The following is a 21,563-nucleotide window of genomic DNA, read 5'->3' as shown; positions in this document are numbered from 1 at the left end:
TCCCACCACCGTCAAGAAGAAAATAATTTTACTATAGAAACCATCACTAAAAAGGGATTGTATACAAAAGCCAAGGTTCACTGAAATGTGGGTACCTCCAGACCAGGCTTTTATCAACCATTAGCTCTGCCTCAGGGATCCAGGTGGCCTTGGCCTTGGCTGCATCTGCACTGCAGAAATAATCCTGTTTGACACCACTTTAACTGCTATGGCTCAGTGCTATGGAATTCTGGGAAATGTAGTTTACAGAATTCGCAGAATTCCATAGCATTGAGCCATGGCAATTAAAGTAGTGACAAACAGGATGATAATAATAATAATAATAATAATAATAGGATTTATTTATATGCCGCCCAATCACTGTGCATCCAGTGATTTATTTATTTCTGCAGTCAGGATGCATTCCTTGTTTGCACTGGTCAAGATACTCAAGGAGCAGCACCAACTATCCTGGCCCTGCAACTGTTCTGTTTCCTCCCATTACTTGGCCCTCCATTTCCATGGCAAAAAGATCCAGAGTTTTCTGTTTCCATGACACAGCAGCTGTCTATGCAGGCATCCTACTGGGCTGCCTGATGCATCTGCTGTCATTTCAGGTCGCTCACTTCTGAGGTCAGAATGAGGAGCCCAATGACAGTCACATGCTGGATGCCTCATTCTGATTTCAGCAGTGGTGGATGAGCTGGGCAGCCCAGCAGGACACCCATGTAGACAGCTATTGTGCCATGGAAATGGAAAACTGGTTCTTTGTGGAAGATCCAGAGCAGCAGGTAAAATTCTTTAATATGGTTTAACCTTGTTTTGCTCCAGTTCCAGTGCATGACATGCCAGATGTCATCAGGACTGTCTGGATCAGAACCAGACACCAGTAGGCTGGGACAGGTCTTTCAGCCCATGCTTCCACTTATAGCCATTATCTCTCATATCTTTCCATCACTTCTTGTGTCCACCAGGTCTTTCCACCTTTTAAAAACCCACAGAAAATCCATTAAAGAGCTCAAGATGGGATACTTGCAATATGCCTTTCGACTGGTAATGCTAAGAGCTGTGAGTCTGGAAGCACCTTCACTTCCTGAAAGTTGTAAAATTGCCTGATTTGAATCATCACAACCATCTGGTTACTTGTGTTTTTAAACCAAAACATTTCTGTAATGTTTAATTTGTGAAGCTTCAGAGCAGAATATGATATTCAATTTTTTTTTTCAAAGACAATAAATATGAGCTTCCTTTTGGGAGTTTGTATCCTTTGCTACTTCATTATATGACTAACAATCTGCTGTAGACACCATACTGTGTAAGATGTGTTAATCCATGAGGGCAAATCCAGTCAGAGCTTCAACAAAACAGATTTAAGGAAAATTAGGAAGAAACAAAGCCATTTGTGTGAAGGAGTAGCATAAAGTTTGTGTGCATGTGCCTTTAAGTTGCCTGTCAACCCACAGCAACCCCATGAATTTCAAAAGATTTCCTTAGGCAAGAAACCCTCAGAGGTGGTTTTGCCAGTTCTTTCCTCTGAAATATAGCCTACAGCACCTGGTATTCATTGGCAGTCTCCCATCCAAATACTAACCAGGGCTGACCCAGCTTAGCTTCCATGATATGATGGGATTTGTTGGCTTTAAAGTATTTAGGCTCTAATGTAAAGTTTATCGAACACAATAACAGAACATGGATGCAGTTAAGAAACAATAAAAGCTTACAAATATCCCACATTGTCACTCTGTAGGCTTCTTAGTTATAACTAGATGCAGCTGTGCAATACAGGGTCTAAGGGGCTCGACAGACAGGCCATTAAGTCCAGCCTGGGGGTGGAGTCGGGCGTAGTGTCCACATGACATATGCCCCGACTCTGCTCCCAAGTCGGCATGATGCTGCATACCACTCCACATGATGTGCAGCGTCACAGCGCTCCTCTGGTACTGCATCTACATGACTGGCAGCTATGGCGCCCTTTCCAGGGTGCAAACAGGAGCCATGGGGGCTGTACAGACCGCTCCCTAAGGGGCAGCCTGCAGCCGCCTTTATTTGTACTGGATCGAGGTTGCAGCAACAACATGCTGCAGCCCTGATTTCTCCTTTTTTATGCCTTGGAAAGGGCACCATAGCCACTGGCATGCAGCTTTTCCACACTCCTTTGGTGCTGTAGCATGTAGACACAGTGCCAGAGGAACGCCCTGATGACACATGCCATGTGGAGCAGTGCATGGCATCACGCCAGCCTGGGGCGGAGTTGGAGCATGAGTCATGTGGATGCCACACCCTGACTCCACCCCCAGGCTGGCCTTAATGGCTGGCCTGTTGAGCCCTGATTTTTGTGGCTCCTTTTTGCACCGCAGAAAACAGAGATCTGGGCCATGGCATGTAGTTGCCATGGCCCCAATCTGCCACTAAAAGGGGCAGCTACTGGCTGCCCCTTAAGGGTGGTCTGTCGAATCCCTTAGTCAGGCAGTCCATTTCTCCTTCTCCCAAGGGTAAATCAAAGAAGAGCTAGTTTGCTATAGATATTATACATTTGTCTCCCTAAGTTATAGAAGGCATCAGACACTACCCTAGAATCCAAACAAAGGCAAAAGGGAAATAATGTGAGGGAAGGAAAGAAGCCCAGTTCTCAAAGAAAAGTATAAACAACTCAGATATGAAGTAACTGGGGGATGAAGTTCTTGGCAGCAGATCCCTGTTTTTTACTTGAGCTCAGTCTGCATCAATCTACATGCAGAGATATCAGGTCTTTCATGGCAGTAGCAATAATCTGAATTAGAATACGGAGTAAAGTTCAAACTCTGGCCCAAATTCTGTTGTTAGTCCCAACTAGAGTAGAGCACTGAATGAATTGGATTTGCCTATGTGTTGGCTCACCATTTGACAAACTGATTCAATAAATCTCCTCCATTTGTGACTAACCGACTAGTCTATCTCTACAACAGTTTTCCAGGATTATTCCAACATATTAGTTCCAGCATTTGCAGTAGAGTTAAAAGCAGTGCAGTCGTATATAGCCACATTCCACAAAGAGTAGGAGATTCCAAAGGAATACAAGGAGTATACCTACCTGAAACATTTGCTCTTACCTGACCCCGTCTCAATAAACATTAAGAGCTGTGCTTCCTAAGCTATCTGATGTGGGGGAAATGGCAACTATTATTTCTCCAGTCTGTGAGGAACTCCTACAGTATATGTGCCCATTGGCCACTATGGTCCCTTTAATTCCTGGAAACATGCCAGGGACCAGCAGCCAATGGCTATTGGACCACCACTTTGACTAGCACTGCGTTAGAGGAAAAAGATCATAGTTCATTCTGTTCATTCCAATCAGTACAAAATAGATGGATGTATTCACTGTTTCTTGTGTGCATTACTGTTGATAAGCCTGCATTCTTTTCCAGACATAACTCATACATGTTTTTGGGAAGGCAACATAGATGAGGAAATTGGCAGAGCATGAAAGAATTAATGTTCCACCTGCCAGTGTCAGAGACGCAGCAGTTTTTATGCTTAAAGGAAAACCTTCCTAAGATATGTACTATAATGCAAATGTCAGTAAAGTACATATCTTAGGAAGGGTTTCCTTTAAGCATAAAAGCTGCTGTGCTTCTGCCATGTGATCAGAGACAGAACACTGAGAGGTGGAACATTAATTCTTTCCTGCTCTGCCAATATATATGCAGAGGGATAGCTGTGCTGATCATCCAGCAAAATGAAACAAAACCCAGAATACACAGAGTCATGGTACCTTTATTAGGCCAAACAAAGGGCCCATTCAGACTGACCTTTTTGCGCTGGAAGGAACTGGGAAACTTCGGTTTCCACCCCACCCCACCCCCGAATCCCTCCGGAAGCAAGTGCTGACTATCAATCAGGGTATTTTAACCCTGAATGCCCTCTCAGAGAAATCGGGTCAGAAGTGAAAGCACCTTCCTTGTCAATCAAATTTAGTTCTATGCTCATCATAGGTGACATTTTCTGCACTCATTGGGCGATCAGAAGTGTGCTTCCCCCTTCCTTTTTTTAAAAAAACACAGGCGCAGATGCTGTCTAATTTAAAAACCTGTGTGTGTGTGCTGTGGGGGTTTGGGTCACTGCAGGTTATGGATATTCCTTTGGCCCCGTTTTTAACCCCAAAATGCAAGGTAATGCCATCTCTGTATTCTGTATCCTCCCTCCTTAACACCCCAGAATGCCTCATACACATGTAACAACAACAACAACAACAACAATTAATTGATTAATTAATTAATTCCTCACCTCAGGATGCCAGAAAAGGAAGCCATGCATTCTTTGCGTCCTAAGCTACCCCTGAATTCCTTAGAGACAGTAGCAAAAGCATTCTGTATCAATTTGCCAAATTGGAAAGGGAAATGTTGTAACATTCGCACTGTAGCATTTGCAAAGGAAAAGCCTCTTGCAAAGTGCCCTTTGCAGCATTTCCTTATTGCAAAAAAAAAACACAAGCGCATAGTTTGTCAAAAATAATTTTAAAAAAATTAAAAAAGAGATAAAGCTGCCTGGTGCGAGAGGGAGGCTTGCTCAGTCCTGTGGCCTCCTCCCTCTGACCTGCCCTGAATTGACCTTTCCTCCTGCCCCTTCCTTCTCCTCCTCCTGCTCCAATATAGAATGCCCTCCATGGCCCCCTTCTTCCCTCTGGCTCCTTCATCATCATCCTCTGTCACTTTCTCCAGTCCTCCCTCTCTGCCCTCCCTCTGACTGCCCTTTGCATCCCCCATCAGTCACCCTGATTCCCCTTTTTTGCCTCCTGTCAGCCTTTGCCTCCTGTCACCCCAATTCCTCTTTTTGCCTCCTGTCACCCCGATTCCCCTTTTTTGCCTCCTGTCACCCTTTGCCTCCTGTCACCCTGATTCCCCTTTTTTCCATCCTTCCTCCGGCTCATTCCTCCTCCTCCTACTCCTCCTTCTCCTTCTTCCCGATGAAGGGGAGGGAATGCCCTGCCCACTGCCCTCCCTCTGACCTAAATCCCTCCCATGAACTTGACCCTCCCATGATCGGGGGCAAATTCATATTCACAGAACCAGTTTTTTTTACAAAAGAGACGGCTTTTTCCCCGATTCCAAATGACGCGCGGCAAGGGGCATTTGCCATGAAGCGGTTGTGCATGCCTCAAAATCGAATGTGAGAGATTTGGGGCCAATATGAACTTCACATGCAAGTATTGATTCCTGATCCAGGGTAAAATGTAGTCTGAATGGCCCCAAAATAGACAAAAGACATTGTACCAGCTTTTGAAGTTCACTGGCTTATTCATCAGGTAAAGATGTAAAAAAAAAAATCATACAGGAGAAGAAAAGTAATGGTTTGGGGGTCATGGCTTATGGCTTGGGCACAGTTGCACCATTCCTACAGACATCAGACCTGTCTTATTTACATACCATTTTGGATTACTGTGACAGGTTCTACATGAAGCTGCCTTTGAGGAATGTTTGAAAACTTCAGCTGGTCCAAAAAGCTGCACCCAGATTGCTAACTGGAGATGGCTCAAGGGAACACACAACTGCCATGTTGTGATAGCCACCAGTACATTTCTGGGCTCATTTCAAAGTGTAGGTTGTGATCTATGCATTCCTATATGGCTCAGGTCAGGTTATGTCAAGTATCATGTTTTCCCATATGAGCCTGCCCACAATTTGAGAACTTCTGGAAATGCTTTTATGTCTGTCCCATCACCCTCAAAGGCACATCTGGTAGGAACATGGGAAGGGGGCTTCTTGGTGGCTGCTCTCAGGCTCTGATATTCCCTTCCTGCAGATGTTAGACTGGCACCCACCCTACTATCATAGCTAGGGTAAGATCTTTGGGGAGGGGCAGGATTTTGAACGGCTCAAAGGCAAAGGGTCTTTCATAGGCCTGTTACAGACAGCCAAAATAAAGCTGCTTCGAGTCACTTTGGAGTTATGGTATTTCAATGATACATGTGTCCTAAGAGTCCAAAGGCCGCACCAAAGCCACGCTCCACTCCTAAGGACTGGAATGCAGCTTTGGTGAAGCTTCCAGACTCTTAGGACTCATGCATCATTGAAATACCATACCTCCAAAGTGACTCGAAGCAGCTTTATTTTGGCTGTCTGTAACAGGCCATAATGTGCTTCACTGTTTACTGTTTTCTTTATAACAATCATGCTTTTAAGTGTTTTTTTATGTAATTGTTGGGAAGAGTCAGTGTAGTATAATGGTTTGAGTATTGGACTAGGATTCAGGAAGGCCAAGTTCTGAATCCCTTGCTCAGCCATGGAGACTCATCAGGCAACCTTCAGCAAGTCACAGTGTCTCATCCTTAAGGGAAGGCAATGGCAAACCTCCTCTGAATAATCTTGCCAAGAAAATTCTATGAAAGGATGACAAAGGTCAGAGTAAACTTGAGGGTATATAACAACAATAAATTCTATAATTAGTTTAATTATAGTTTAACCTTTTTATGATGTGACTATTGTTATTATTTGTTTTAGCTGTGTCTGTTTTAACCTTTATAAGCCACCTTGAGTCTTGGATTATAGGAATGATGGGATCCAAAGAAAGAGAAAGACAAGGGGAATCAGCCACCTACAAGGTGGCTGAAATGTTTGCTGAAGGTGATGTTTAAGGTGATGTTTAAGGTGGCCTTGAGGAAGGATTGATACAGGTAGAAGCCACATTCTTTCTTGGTCATGAGGAGACTAGACAACAGCAATAAAAGAAATGCAATAAAATTAGCAGCAACAAAGCAACTTCCTTTGAGGTCTATATCCTGTGCAAGACTCCATGCCACTTGAACTGCATCATACCAGACACAGATGGGAAAGGGAGAGCCACATGGGTCATTTGGAAATTTAAATCAGGGCGCAATTCGGTCCCCAATGCTATTTAACATTTACATGAAGCTGCTGGATGAGATCATCCGGAGACATGGGACAGGGTGTTATCAGTACGCTGATGACACCCAAATATATTTCTCTATGTCTCAGACTGAAGCAGTGACTAAGGATGGCATCTCTCCTCTGAATGCCTGTCTTGTGGTGGTAATGGACTGGATGAGGGAAAATCGACTCAAGCTGAATCCAGGTAAGACAGAGGTACTTGCTATAGGAACCCAGAATCCAGGAATGGAGTTGTGTCAGCCAGTTCTGGATGGGGCCACACTTCCCCTGAAGGATTCGGTCTGCAGTTTGGGGGTGCTCCTTGACTCGTCGCTCCAACTGACAGCTCAGGTGGATGCGACAGTCAGGAGCGCCTGTTATCAGCTTCATCTGATACGCCAACTGCGCCCCTTCCTGGAGCCGAGGGACCTGGAAACAGTAATACATGCACTGGTAACCTCTCAACTGGACTTCTGCAGTGCGCTGCTTATGGGGCTACCCTTGTGCCAAGTTCAGAAACTTCAGTTGGTACAAAATATGGCAGCCAGATTGATTATGGGAACTTCTAGGAATGACCATATGACACCGGTCTTGAAGTCCCTGCACTAGCTGCCTATTAGTTTCTGGGCAAAGTACAAGGTGTTGGTGATTACCTTTAAAGCCCTACATGGCTTGGGCCCAGAGTACTTGAGGGAACGCCTTCTTCCCTATTGTCTGTCCCGCACACTAAGGCCCTCTGGAAGAAATCTACTACAGCCAAAAAAATCTAGGCTAACACCAGTTTCCCAGAGGGCCTTTTCTATTACTGCTCCAAAACTATGGAACAACCTGCCAGAGGAAATCCGTCATATTTCCACTCTGACAGCTTTTAAGAAAGCACTCAGGACGGATCTCTTCTGACAGGCCTTTCCAGCTTAGTTACCCTCCCCAGATATAGAGATATTTGTCCCCTCATAACTGTCTATTCTTCCCCGCCTATCTTTCTGCCTATTTTTTTGTTTAATGTCTTTAATGTCTTTAATGTTTTTAATGTTTTATACTATTACTGTTTAATTCTGTTTTAGTACTGGGAATGGGGGGGGGGTAGGTCTAGGGTTTGATTTTTTTAAAAAAACTCTATTGTAACTTGATGTATTTTATTGTTGTAACCCACCCGGATTCTCCGTGATTGGGCGGGCTAGAAATAAACCATTATTATTATTATTATTTAAAAAAACTTCAGTGAAGCAAATTTCTGGCCTAGCTTAATCTTTTCCCAATATACAGTAGTAGAGTGTGTGTGTGTGTGTGTGTGTGTGTGTGTGTGTGACAGTCTTTTAGTCCTGGATATGCATGAACGTTCTTGCCTATAGAAACCTTGTAGGTCTCTGGATGGCTTCCCATAGGTGTCTGGCCACTGTGGGGGCAGAAAACAGGACTGTACAAGTCTTTGTATTGATCTTATGTTGTCAGGTTTAAGAGCGCTATGATAGTCCCAGTTCTCACTGAAGTGATAAAATTAAACCTCTGTGAAGACTGAGACTACCTAACTGAGAAGTGAGACTATACTGGGCCTCATATTGCTTTCAGTGGTTTTGTTGAATGTCACAAGAGCCTTCATTTTTGGAAGAAACTACTGTGGTGTTCAGATCAACAGGCATTCAGGAAATGACTTTCTATGTCATTGCCAATTAACTATTTCAAACCAAACTGATTTGTTGTGCAGTTTTGTTTTTTTAATCCTGGCCAGATGTGAATATATATTGTGCTTGTGCCAAGCTGTCCTCCCACCCAAGCACATGTGATATGTGTGATGGAAATGCAGCATTTCAAAAGTAAGAATAGCTAGAGCAAAATATCTTGAAGAGAAGCGCATTGTAGATTTATCAGTTAATTCTAAGTATGGTATATATTGTTTTGTTTGGCCTATGTCTCTTATTAAAACCATATTTCAGGAACTGCCGTATCCAGTTAAGCTTGAATGCAATGTTTGTTGTTGTTTCTCATTATTTTCAGTCTTGCTAAAGGCCACCAACTTAATTTTATACCTCCCATAATCAAAGTGAAGGGATATGTTTGAAGGTTTTGTTTGCAGTTGGGAATGAGAGGGGGGAAAGCCCCCACAGTTCAGTCCACAAGCCACCCATGCTGCTGCAACACAGTTCATATGGTGAAGAAAGCAGCAATCCATGAAATGTTATGCCAAATAAAAGTGGATTCAAACCCCAGGAGGTAGAGTTAGGGACAGCGCATTATTCAGCTTCTCTGTTTAAAGCTGTTATCATCCAACTCTTGTTCATTACCACCTGTTTTTTTTTATGACAGTGGTCAGTATTTGCACTTTTTGTATTTAAGTTCCATTTAATTCTCTTTATTGCAAACTGACTTCCCAATCACTCACATCAAGGATGTGTACATCATACATCAGAGGAAATGGGCTGAAGTTTACGAAACTTAATTTAATAAAACGTGTTAGTCTATGGACAATATAAAACTATCCTGCTGTAGTGTTATTATTCCGCTTTAACTGCTATGGCTGCCTTTGGTGGAATCCTGGGATTTGTACAGTAGCTGAAAGAGGGGCATTTAGAATTCTCAGCCAGGGAGCTCTTGCCTTTTGGGCTGTTCATCTTTTGGGCTTTCCATGGTATCCTCAGCACAGTATCTTCCAGCACCACATCTCAAATGATTTAATTTTTTCCTACCCCCCTTTTTTAGGGTCCAGCTCTCACATCAGTACAAGGTGATGGATAACACAATGCCTTGGACGATTCTGACTTTAGGGCTCAGTTGTGTGTTTTTACTCTGTAGGATCTTATCTAGTTAATTCAGAGCTGCTCTTCCCCTGTCCTTATTTCTTTGCTGCAGTCATCATTCTGATCGATGTTTGATTCTCTGTTCATGAACTCTTTAAAAATTTCAATTTCTTTATTGTCTAGGTTGAATTTATGTATTTCTTCTGTGGTCATTATTTTTGTTTTCTTTATATTCAGCATTAAGGCTGCCTTTGCACTTTCAGTGTTGAACTTCTTTAGTAATTGTTCCAAGTCTGTGATGTTTTCCACTAGTAATATGGTGTAATCCACATATCTAAGATTGTTGATGTTTCTTCCTCCTATCTTCACTCCTCCTCCTTCTGAATATAAACCTGCTGTTCTTATTATGTTTTCTGCATACATGTTGAACAAGTGGGGTGACAGAATTCATCCTTGCCTGAGCCCTTTGCCAATTGGGAATCAATCTGTTTCTCTGAATTCTGTTTTAATGATAGCTTCTTGTCGTAAGTATACATTTCTCATCAGGACTATCAGATGTAGTCAGATGTTTCAGATGCCACCAATATTAGTGTTCAAACTTTTTTCTTTTCCCAGAATCTGTGATAAGTCCATTTTGAGGTCCCAGAACTACTGTATTTTCTGGTGTATAAGACTACTTTTTAACACAGGAAAATCTTCTCAAAAGTCAGGGGTCATCTTATACGCCAGATGTCATATTATAGGGCAGGTGCTGAAACTTCCAATCCGGACTGGAGAATCTGCGGTCGCCGCATATGGTGGGGGGAGCTCAAAGATGGCTGCGGCCGCATCCCCACCATATGCAGCGATCATATGAAATCATCTACCACTCTGATAGTCTTGGAGACAGGGAGCACTGGGCAGGCAGGGAGAGCTGACCAATCCAAGCAGGCTTTGTATACAACAAGGTTTCCTGATAAGTACCTGCATGTCATAAGCATTTGAATTAAAATTACCATATTGAAATCAAATCTGTTTTTTTTTTTAAAATTTTATTTGATGTGTGTTGGAAGAGGGATAGTCTTATACGGTGAGTATATCCCAAACTCTATATTTTAACTGGAAAAGTTGGGGGTCGTCTTATATGCCCAGTTGTCTTATACAGTACGCTGGAAAATACGGTACTTTCCCACCATCTTGGACTTATTACCTAACAGTACTTCCCACAATATTTTTTTTCTTTCCCCACACTTCTCTTTTCCAAAGAATCAAAACAAGTAGTAGAATGTTGCTTCTGCAAGTCTCCCATCTTCAGCACTGTCATTTGCCTGCCAAGGTTGTGACAGACAACTGCATTTCTCATACTCAGTTTCCTGCAACTCTCATTCCATGCCTCCCTGGCCTGGGTTAGTAGAAAGGTTGCCAGCTATTTCCCTACTGGCATACTTCCACAAATGTCATCCTCTTGTTCTTCCCCTCTGGACAGGCTCTGCATGTCTAACTGTTGGCTGCTTCTCTCCCATCTTAGCAGAAAGCATCTAACACAGGGTGGTCACATATCTAATTTTAAAGAGAACAGCCCTCTGTTTGAATTACTTTAGGAGACAATCCAATTTTTTAAAAAATCCACCTAACAGTGATTGGCCTTCCAAAATACACAATATGCATGTCACAAGCTTTCAAAGCTTCACTGGCTTCTTCATCAGGCAAGTTGTTACAAGCAAAACAAGAGGGAAAAAAGTGAAGATGTTAGTCCTAGTGCATTGCTGTTATTGTTCTCAGTTCAGATGGTATGGAAGGGTCTTGCAGGCTGGCACCTCCTCTTTCTGGCGGTGTGGTGACTGGGAGATTCTCAAAGTCCAAGGAATTTTAACATCCATTTGCAGCACAAAGAAGACACTTCTTTTGCAATCTCCATCCTTCTGAAGCTACAGCTCCTTTGTTAGGTGGAGGACATTGAATTTCTCAAGAAGCCTTCATGTTTTTGCATCAGGAAAATTTTAGCTGGTGTAGAGGTAAAACATGCCAATTCTGTCCCAATTTTAAAAGAAGAAAAATAGAAGACAACACTCTATTTGACTGAAGAGTTGTCTACACTGGTGGGAAACCCCATACTCACCCCATACCTACATTGTAGTTTCCTGGTCCAATAACTCCACACTCACCGTGGTGAATAAGAAATGGCAGAAAAGGGTGATCCTACAATGATCACATATCTTTGGTGCATAGTATTTCCATCCACACAGCCATGTCCTCATTGCTAATCTGGATTTTCCAGGTAAATGTGGGGTAAAAGGAAGATCTTTTTTTCTTTGGATTTTTAGAGAAAAGCCCTCCATTGCCTGCCAATCGTAATGAATGTTGTGAGACCAGATTGCAGCTGTTGCAGGTTGCAGCTGCCATGGGGTTCCCCATCAATGTAGACAAGCCCCCAGGCTTCTAACTGAAGGGCTGTCCAGTCTGAAAATGTATCTGTGTTTCATATTTATAGTACATCCTCTCTATTTAACCTGCCATGGCTTCATGCCATGGAATCTTGGAATTTACAGTTTGGTGAAGCACTTAAAATCCTCTGTTAAAGAACTCTTTGATGTAGTTCATGAAAGTAGACTACAGTTCTCTAGCAGATAATTCTCAGTGCCTCCTCAAATTACAAACTCCCATATGAGCCTGTCCTGCATATACAACCAGCTTTGGATGCTTTGACTTGTTTGGGTTTTTTCTTTTGTTTTAAGTGACATCTGACACTAAACTTTAGGAGGAGCTTTCTGACTGTAAGAGCTGTTTGACAGTAGAACATGCTCCCTCAGAGAGTCTCCTTCTTTAGGTGTTTTTAAACAGAGGCTGGATGGCCACCTGCCAGGGATGCTTTGATTGTGAATTCCTGCATGGTAGGAGTTTGGACTGGATGGCCCTTGTGGTCTCTTCCAACTCTATAATTCTATGATTCTGTGACAGCATCTGTGGGTTGATGATCTGAGTGGGAGCGGGGAGGTGTTTTATTCTGCCGTAACAGCCCCTGCTACTTGCTAGCCCCTGCTACTCTCTACTGGGGCATCTGCAGAGCTCTTTGCTGTCTTTCATGGTAAAGGTTTTAAAAGTTTTTAAAAATAATTAAACTACATTTTAGTCAGTGATTTACTAATGTGTTGGTATGTTTCCCTGTGTTATTTTAAATCATTGTTTTGATAAATATACAGTTTTATTGTTGTTTGTTATTAAATTCTGCTACTTCTATTGTAATCATCTCAGAGTATTGCTTTAATGAGGAAGTGAAGGTGTTAGTATTGAATAAACACAACTATCAGCTAAGCTTTTGGAGAACAACACAACCATATGAATGCAATTATAGTGAATGAACATGACATCAGAGCATCAGAGCAAATCCCTGCTCTGTCCAAGGTCATGACAACATAGGCTAGAGCAGTATTTCCCAAACTTTCATCCTCCAGATATTTTGGACTTCAGTTCCCAGAATTCCTGACTGCTGGCCAAACTGGTTAGGGCTTCTGGAAGCTGAAGTCCAAAACAGCTGGAAGACCAAAGTTTGGGAATTGCTGGGCTAGAGTCTGTGGGGTTCAACTGAACCCATATGCATCTCTTCCCTCATATGCATTTATTTACTATGGTTGTGATGGATTTTTGAGCTTCTGTAGTGTAGTGGTTTGAGCACTGGACTGTGACTCTAGAGGCCAGGGTTCAAATCCTCACTCGGCCATGAAAACCCACTGGATGACCTTGGACAAATCACATTCTCTCAGCCTCAAAGAAAGGAAATGTGAAAACCTCTTTGAAGAAACTTGTCAAGCAAACCCTGTGACAGGGCTGCCTTAAGTTGGAAATGACTTAAAGGCACAGCAGCAACAATAAACCATCTAAAGCAGCAAGTGGTTCACTTGCTGAAATGTTTCATTAAATATTTAATCTAAAATGCCTACTACTTTGTATTAGCCTAATTCCAATTGTTTCCTCTGTCTGAAATAAACCTATTAAATCAGGGTGGGCAACTATGTAGCAGTGAGGACTATCCCTCCCAACTGCCCCCAGACCATACCCACCCATCTGCACCTTCAAATTCCTCTTTTCTGGGGCAAAAATGGAAACCAGAAGTGACACAGTGTAGCCTTTGTGGTCACTATATGGTTGAAAAAGAGAGATTTGGGAGGGAGAGGGAGGTTCTGAGGCTAAAGGAAATTGTTTGGGATGGGTTTTTTATTTTGTTTTGGGGTTTTGTTTGTTTGTTTGTTTTGTCTTTTAGTAGGATTTTCAGTGGGAAAGTGATGAAAAAATACTTTTTTTTAAAGTGGGTGCTCCAAGAGACCAACAGAAGGTTTGGAGGCTACAGAATTGCAGTTTGGGGCCATTGGTGACTTACAGGCTTCGCATTCCCCACCTATGCATCAATAAGGCGTTAGTAATTCAGTACTTCTATAAGTTCTGTTGGTTCAATGGGCCTTTTTAGTTGAGACGAAGAACTACACTACTGAGCCTTTGAGTTGCATTCACTGGTATTCTTTAAAGAATCTTATCCCCGGGGCTGTTGGAGAGGGATTACAGTTGAAAGAAATTTCTTGAAAAAGAAATTTTCAAGAAAAAGGTAAAACATGCCAGAGGTGAGATCTGACTCTGAGAATCACACAAACCTTTTTAGAGTAATAAATAAACTTCACACAAAATTCTCACAAAGTGATTCCTTTATTTAAATTAAAAAATCAGTGTTACCAGAAAGAATCAAATACAAGTAAACATAAATACACAAGACAAATATATACAATTTGGCATCAAAGTATATACACAATTGTCTTTCAATGCAACAAAGAATAAAAGAGAGAAAGTCACCAATAGATTTGTGTGAAAATAAAAGAAACAAGGATAAAGCAAGGGGAAAACGTGACAACTCAAATGTCAGTTTGAATTGGAAAGTTTCAGTATTCAAGTGATTCCAGGCAATATGCCAAAAGTTAATTTGGCTTCTTTGAAAAGTTTTAACAGCCCCTCTTGGAATAAAATAACTCAAAGTTTGCTCTTGTAGGTTGTTCAGCAGAATCCACAGAAATATTCCTTTAATGAGATTTGCAGCTATTTGTCAATGAGCATTGAAGCCTCCCTATAAACAAAACAAATCTATCTCCTATGACATCAAAAAGATGAAATTACAATTCTCTTTGATCCATGGCATTAGACTAACCCTGTCATACTGAATTTGGAGCTGACGCTTTCACATGGAAGTAGAAAGTGGGGCTTTGGCCTGATTTTGTCCCTGCTTCCTTTTATGCTCTGTTTTCCCATGACAATGAACATGCTTCTGAGCTGTTTAACTCAGAAAACTCTAAAACATTTTGGCAACATTTTTATTGTAAAAATTAGTCCAAATATTGATGTTATTGTCAGATGCAATGCATGATGGAAGTAATCATAGTACTAGAAGCTCCTCATTATAACCTTTAGAAAACAGTTTACAGTACCTCAAACTGCATTAGGCTTTGTAATACAAAAACACACAATGGTTCAGTTGAGATCTTTTGACAAACTATGGTCCACAAATATAACTATGATTTGGCATAAGGTCAAAATACACAAAACAATGGTTTGCAACCAGCCAGAAAATGAGAATTTTAAAGTGTGTTGGAAATGCTGTTTTTTGCTAATCATAATTTAGTGCAGGTTCAGGGAATGTGTCAACCTCTAGCTATTGTTAGATTGCAGATAGCAGCATCTTTTCCCACTGGTTATTCTGGCTGGAAGATGCAGTTTAACAACATCTGAGGGCAAACAAGTTATCCATCTGTAATTTAGTATAATGTCTGAAACTGGTAGCTATACTTCATGCTCCACATCCAGAGATCCCTAAACCACAAAAGCAGAAGTGCTGAGTAGATGGAAAACAAACAACATAGAAGCAGCAGTAAAGCATGATTCGCCTCCATCTGTTTAGGAACTTCAGCTATGGTTTGTGTTTTCTAATGCATGAGTTGGTATAATATTTTAAAGGAGCTTTCATATTTTCCATTAAGGGAAATCTTGTAATAAATCTTGGTACAGAAGTGGATGCATCATAAGCCAACTCAATGATGCAAATTATTTGTTTCTTCTTGAAGAATTAGAAGCTACAAGGTACCCTCACCCTCATTCCACTGTACAGTCACCCCTCCATTTTCATGGAGGATTCATTCCAGACCACCACCACCACCCCACAAAAATGGACATTCTCCTATATTCAAGCCCCATTGGTTTAAATGGCAGCACCCACCTGTGGGAACCCATGGATACATGCCATGGGCATGCACCCCATTTTGTCCCCCTCCATTTGTCACCAGCAAGTGGGTGAGGGACGTGGACTTCAAGTTCACAAAAACAGAGGAGCAACTGTACTGAGTTGCTTTCTCCTTTCGTTGCCATTAAAAGAAAGGGAGATTAAATAGGCCTATGAACAATGATCACAGTTTCTCTTGGCCTATGGATGGTCTTGTAAATGTGATCACAGTTTCCATTGGCAGAATTTATTTACTTCACTGGCATTCACACAAACCTGATCCCAGAAGGCCACTGTTGCTTAGATATACTCATGTAACAGTATTGATTCTCACTCAGCTCTATAGATCTGGGGATTGAAGCAAAGATCTTACTTTTGCATTCCATTATTCCTATCCTTAGTATAACTGGGTAAAAAAAATTAAGGGGTAAAAAAATTCATCAGCACAAATCCATGAGGCTAGGTGTCAAAACATAGTTCTATCACAAAGCAGTCCACTAAAGTCCACAATTTCCTAAATTGTGAAGGAAGCAGAGACTATACACAGATTTGCCAGGGAAGAATTTTCCTGCTGACCTGAACAACAGAGAATTCTATTATGCATTAGTCATTGGTACTTCAGCTTCTGCTTCCCACAAATAATGGCCACCCCGTCCATATTGGAAAGTAGCTGTTTCAAGGAAGGGTGCAGAATTGGAACGTATTAGTCTTTAATTTGAGGAAAGATGCTGCATCTCTGCAGTCTGGCAATGCTAGGAATTCTGATGGATACTCTCTGAAGAGCCTTCACTGCTGTGATTGAGGAGAGCTACTTCAGATGTTTCTCCCAGTTCAGCATCAGGCACTTCTTCTTCAATAGTGAGGTGAACATCTGGCAAGGAAGACTCACTCACACTGCTGCCTTCCATGGAGCAGAGGGTGCAGGAAAGAGCTGGTGCCATGCTCTCTTGCAGCATGCTTAACATCATGGGAATCTGGACAGACCTCAGTCCCGAGACAGTCGGCAGAGGTTTAACAGCTTGTCCCCACTCCCTCTCCTCATCTTTGTAGAGCAACAGCAAGTTGGATTTTTTTTCCTTCCTCTTGGTCTTCATGTAACCCAGCATGATTCCCATTAGAAAGATTCCATAGAAGGACATGACGATCAGGATATAAAAATATTCATTTCCATTCCCTCCTCCCTTCTCAAGAGTGGAAGCAGCAGGACCAGAGCTTGCAGCAGCAGCAGCAGCAGCCATAGGCAGGGTCATATTTGGATGTTCCATCACGAACATCAAAGCTCTCCAGGAAAAGTCAGAACCTGGAAGAGGAAATAGAGATAGATGTGAAAATCAGGTGTCCAATTGTAGAAAACTAAGGATTAATCCAAAGAGTTGTGAACAAGCCATTTTCATTTGAGACTCTCTGATTTTCTGGCAGAATAAACCATCTTACTGTGGTAGCAGTATTTAAGGAAGATGGTTTAATTGAAATTAATCTCAGTAAACAAAGGAAGAAGCTCTATATTAGGTCAGACTATTTCCAAGAATCATAGAATCATAGAGTTGGAAGGGAATACAAAGGGCATTAAATCCCTTTGAATAATTACAGCACTTCCAAGAGATTACTGTCCCTCTGTTTTAAGATCTCCAAAGAAGGTTTATTCATCCAGTACTATCTATCCTGACCAGCAGTAGATCCCCAGGCTCTCAAGCGATGATCCTCCCCATATCTTTCTAGCTGGAGTTACTAAGGAGTGAATCTTTCATGTGGTAGTGGTTTAAGTTTAGTCCCTAGCATCTCCAGGTAGGACTGGAAATGGTTCCTATCTGAAACCCACAAGAGCCACTGTCAGTCATTTCTGACAGCAATGTTTATTAATTTGATTCAGTATAAAGCAATGTCCTACATTCCTGTAATCTTAATCCAAGCTAAAACAAGCCAAGATCTAGTTGCTCTTTTGTAATATGGAAATGATAGTACCTGTTATCCCTTTCCAGGTACTTTCACACATTACTAAGATGAAGGCTATAAATAGCTAAAATAAGCCAAGATATACTGTCTCAATGGTTGATATTATGATGATGATTCAATGACTCCATAAAATGTCCATTTTTTTACAGAGAATGTTATAAGCTTTCTAGATTTTCCTTCTGACCAATGCTTTTAGGGTTTTTTACTTTAAAAAAATCAGGTATTACTACTGAGTAAGCTCATTATTACAAATTAAAAACAAGTATTCATTGCTTACTGCCTAAATACCCTAAAAGCACCAGATACTGTCTGATCTTGATGCCAGGTGTTATAGGCTATATCTCTGAGGAAGGAACTGTCAAAATCACCTCTGAGTATTCCTAGCCTAAGAAAACTTAATGAAATTCATAGGGATGCCATAAATTGACAAATAACTTGAAAGCATATACACATACATAAATACTTACACACACACACACACACACACACACACACACAGAGAGAGTTCTAATATGCAAGAAACATATACATGTCAGAGGGAGAAGGTTGCAAAGCTTACCAACAGGCACATTCATTGAGTCAAGGCTTTGTGATTTTTTTATAGCATATCAATGCTATACAGTGGAAAATATTATTATGAAAGTATTATTGTATACAGAGCAGTGAAGCAAAGAAAGAAGGAAGAGACATTGAACAACTTACGTGAGTGTGCAAATAATTCTGAGCTTCCTAAAGCTCTGAAGAGACAGCTCATCTACCCAGTTCCTGAGTTCTGAAAGTTTCCCGGGCTCCTGCCAGAATTAATAGCGGCTGAAAAAATGTTTCATTCATCACGTGACTTGAAAGTTTACAATAGTTTCATGCTGGAGTCAGTGCATGAACTCCAAGGCCTGAAGTTTAACTGGTTGAATTCCTGGCACCACTGTAACATGATGGGGAAAAAAATTAAAAGGCTGGATGAGTTGACTAACTCTAAACACAAAGACCAGTGCTCGAGTGTTTGGACATAAGCACTACTCAAGCACTCACACTCCAATGATAAATTATATGACTTGCACTGAAAACTTTTTTGTGGTGCGTCTGTATGTTTGTGTGTGTAGCAGTCCTGACAATAGCTAAAGAAACTTTGCCAGACAGAACAGAGAAGGGAAAAAATGATCTGTGGAAACCCCTTTCATGGCTATGTGCAAGCACTGTTTTCTTTCTGAGGCTGTTGAGAGTTCAGAGTCCTCCAAGTGACTTTGCAGTTGTCCTGGATGCTATATGCACGGCTTAGAGGCATTATTTTTCTTGGCTGTGCAATTAGTTTTTATTTGTTAAAATAGCCACAGTGAAAATACCCCTCAAACCTTCAAGAAAGGATCTGGTGATACCCAGCTGCATTTTTTTAAAAATTGAGCCCTCGAGGGCCCTGTGAGTCACCAAAAAAAAAAAGGATTTTATTGATTTTAAATGGGTTTAATAATAATAGTTAAAGAAACTTTAAATGGGTTTAATGTTTTAACTACTAGCACTATGATAGATTATGCCTTGTTGACTTATATGGATATTGTGACTATCTTTCAAAATGAGGCCTCCTATCCCTTCAGTCATTTTAAAAGTAGAAGAACATGGTTAAATAAGAACTGTCTTATCTGGAAAAGGAAATTAAGACAAATGTTCCATCAGGCTTTGGCAAATCCGGAGGTTAAATTTGGGCCCTATTACAAGGCCCATAAAGAATACTCTAATCTGGTGGAGGGCAAAAGGAAGGTATTTTTTCAACAAAATTGGGCTTCTCTGGATAACGCTTTAAAATCCAAAGATGCTAAAACCTTTTGGGTAGCAATTAGGAAATATAAGAACAATGACATCTCTATGGTCCATTGTAGTATATCCCCTCAGATTTGGTTTTTGTATTTTACCAATAAAATGGGAACCCAAACATTTGATAATAATCTATTAATAAAAAAACTCTCCTAATTTTTGGAGCTCAGTTTTGGCTGATGAGGTGCATCAGTTAATCCTCAAATTAAAATCTGGTAAATCCCCTGGATATGATGGCCTCCCGGCAGATATTTTGAAATTCCACCCTTAGCAATGGACAAAGGCATTACTCTTGTAAATAACTCTGGCGAGATTCCAGCCGATTGGAAGGATTCCATTATAATTCCAGTCTTTTAAAAAGGGGACAGACAGGATCCTGGTAACTAATGCCCAATAAGTCTTCTATCGGTAGTGGGCAAACTATATGCCAGTTATTTGGATTTGAAATTACAGAGCCGGATGAATGCACAACCTTTGATAGGTCCAGGACAAGCGGGTTTTAGAAGACATACAGTATGTCCACTGTGGATCACATAACAGTGCTTTCATTCCTCGTAAACAAATACTTGTCATATACTAAAGGTAAACTATATGCGGCTTTTATTGATCTGAAGGCTGCTTTTGATTCAGTTCACTGGCCTTTACTTTGGGACAAGTTGGCTAGGCTTAATATAGATCTTCGATTGTTGTTTCTTTTAAGCTAACTCCATACAAATCATCAATGTAGAGTGAAATTTTCTGAATCAGGCCTATTAACAGATCCTATCTACTCTGGTATAGGAGTCAGACACGATTGTGTGTTGGTTCCTCATCTTGTTAATCTATTTGCTGATTTACCTGCTTTTATACAGTAGATTCTCACCCACCTTCACTGGGAAATCGTCTGCTTTTTATTACTCTCTCTATCTCAGGTGGGTACGGTAAGAGCCTTGAAAAGATTCTCTGAATATTGTGACAAATTTCACCTACTGGTAAACTTTGAGAAAACCAAAATATTGGTATTTTCTAAGAGATTTGTACCGAGAACGTGGAAGGTTAGTAATCAAACAATTGAGCAGGTCAAAAAGTATGTTTACCTTGGTGTCTTTTTTCTTTTTAATGGGCAGTGGAGTAAACAGAGAGATAAAGTAATACAAGCAGGGAAAAGATCGTTGGTGGCTATACAATCCTTTTATTATATAAAAAAGGCAACCAGGATATTCTAGCAGCCTTAAAAATTTACAAAGCCAAATTAAGACCACAATTACTTTACAGCATATTCACCTGGATTTAATAAGGAGATGGAACGTTTGCAGACACATTTTTTCAGGAGTCTATTATCTGTACCTCCGTATGTACACCATCTGACTCTCTATGAGGAACTGGGATTGAATGCTCTTGAAACTGAAGCCTGGTTGATTACTGTACTTAGGTTTTGATTTAAGATACATTTCAGGCCTAATGGATCCAATCTTTTATGGTTCCTACTATCTGATGTTTACTATGCCAGTTGGGCTAAATCTTATGAAAGTAAAGTAATTTCTGTCGGTTTAAATTTTGATTCTCTCCTTTTACTTACCAAAAAAGGAGTGTCTTTATATCTATTAGAGTCTGCATTGCAGAGAGAGAACATCAACTGATATATCCAACTCCTCCTAGAGTGTGTTCTCCAGTGATGCTTGGTCACTGTGATCAAGCTCCAGATGTTCTCCATCATATTGTATTGCTTTGTCCATTGTATATAATTCTGAGGGGGAAATTGTTAAGAAGGTTATTGGAAATGAATATCTCTTTGGATGGGTTATCAGTGGAATGCTTATTGGAAGATCGGAACCCACATATTACCAGGTTAATGGCCAATTGTCTGATGGAGGCAACAAGATTATGGCTTAAATTTTAATAACAATCCTGAAGTTTTATTATTGTTTTTCTATGCCTAATAAAGGTTGACTGACTGACTGACTGACAAAAGGCCTGGGGGGCTGCATGGGACCTGTGGGCTTCATTCTGCTGACC

General features: G+C 41.0%; 1 protein-coding gene across 1 annotated transcript; it reads right to left on the bottom strand.

The window, feature by feature from the left end:
* Positions 1 to 14,286: 14,286 nt before the first annotated feature.
* Positions 14,287 to 21,249, bottom strand: KCNE4 (potassium voltage-gated channel subfamily E regulatory subunit 4). Its single transcript, XM_042458961.1, has 3 exons — positions 21,127 to 21,249; positions 18,465 to 18,684; positions 14,287 to 17,109 (listed from the first exon to the last, which is right to left on the bottom strand). The coding sequence occupies exons 2-3, from the start codon at positions 18,514 to 18,516 to the stop codon at positions 16,562 to 16,564; spliced, it is 600 nt and encodes a 199-aa protein (XP_042314895.1). The 5' UTR covers positions 18,517 to 18,684; positions 21,127 to 21,249; the 3' UTR covers positions 14,287 to 16,561.
* Between the last annotated feature and the right edge of the window lie 314 nt (positions 21,250 to 21,563).

This window comes from Sceloporus undulatus, chromosome 3, assembly GCF_019175285.1.
Source record: "Sceloporus undulatus isolate JIND9_A2432 ecotype Alabama chromosome 3, SceUnd_v1.1, whole genome shotgun sequence".
Lineage (NCBI taxonomy): Eukaryota > Metazoa > Chordata > Lepidosauria > Squamata > Phrynosomatidae > Sceloporus > Sceloporus undulatus.
The sequence above is the reverse complement of the archived record's forward strand: the minus strand, read 5'-3'. Positions and strand labels throughout refer to the sequence as shown.

Excerpts from the sequence above, each read along its gene's own strand:
- KCNE4 (XM_042458961.1), bottom strand. The coding sequence starts at position 18,516 with ATGAGCTGTCTCTTCAGAGCTTTAGGAAGCTCAGAATTATTTGCACAC. Across the intron at positions 17,110-18,464 it reads AGAATTATTTGCACACTCAC|GTTCTGACTTTTCCTGGAGA; the intron begins GTAAGTTGTTCA and ends TTCCTCTTCCAG.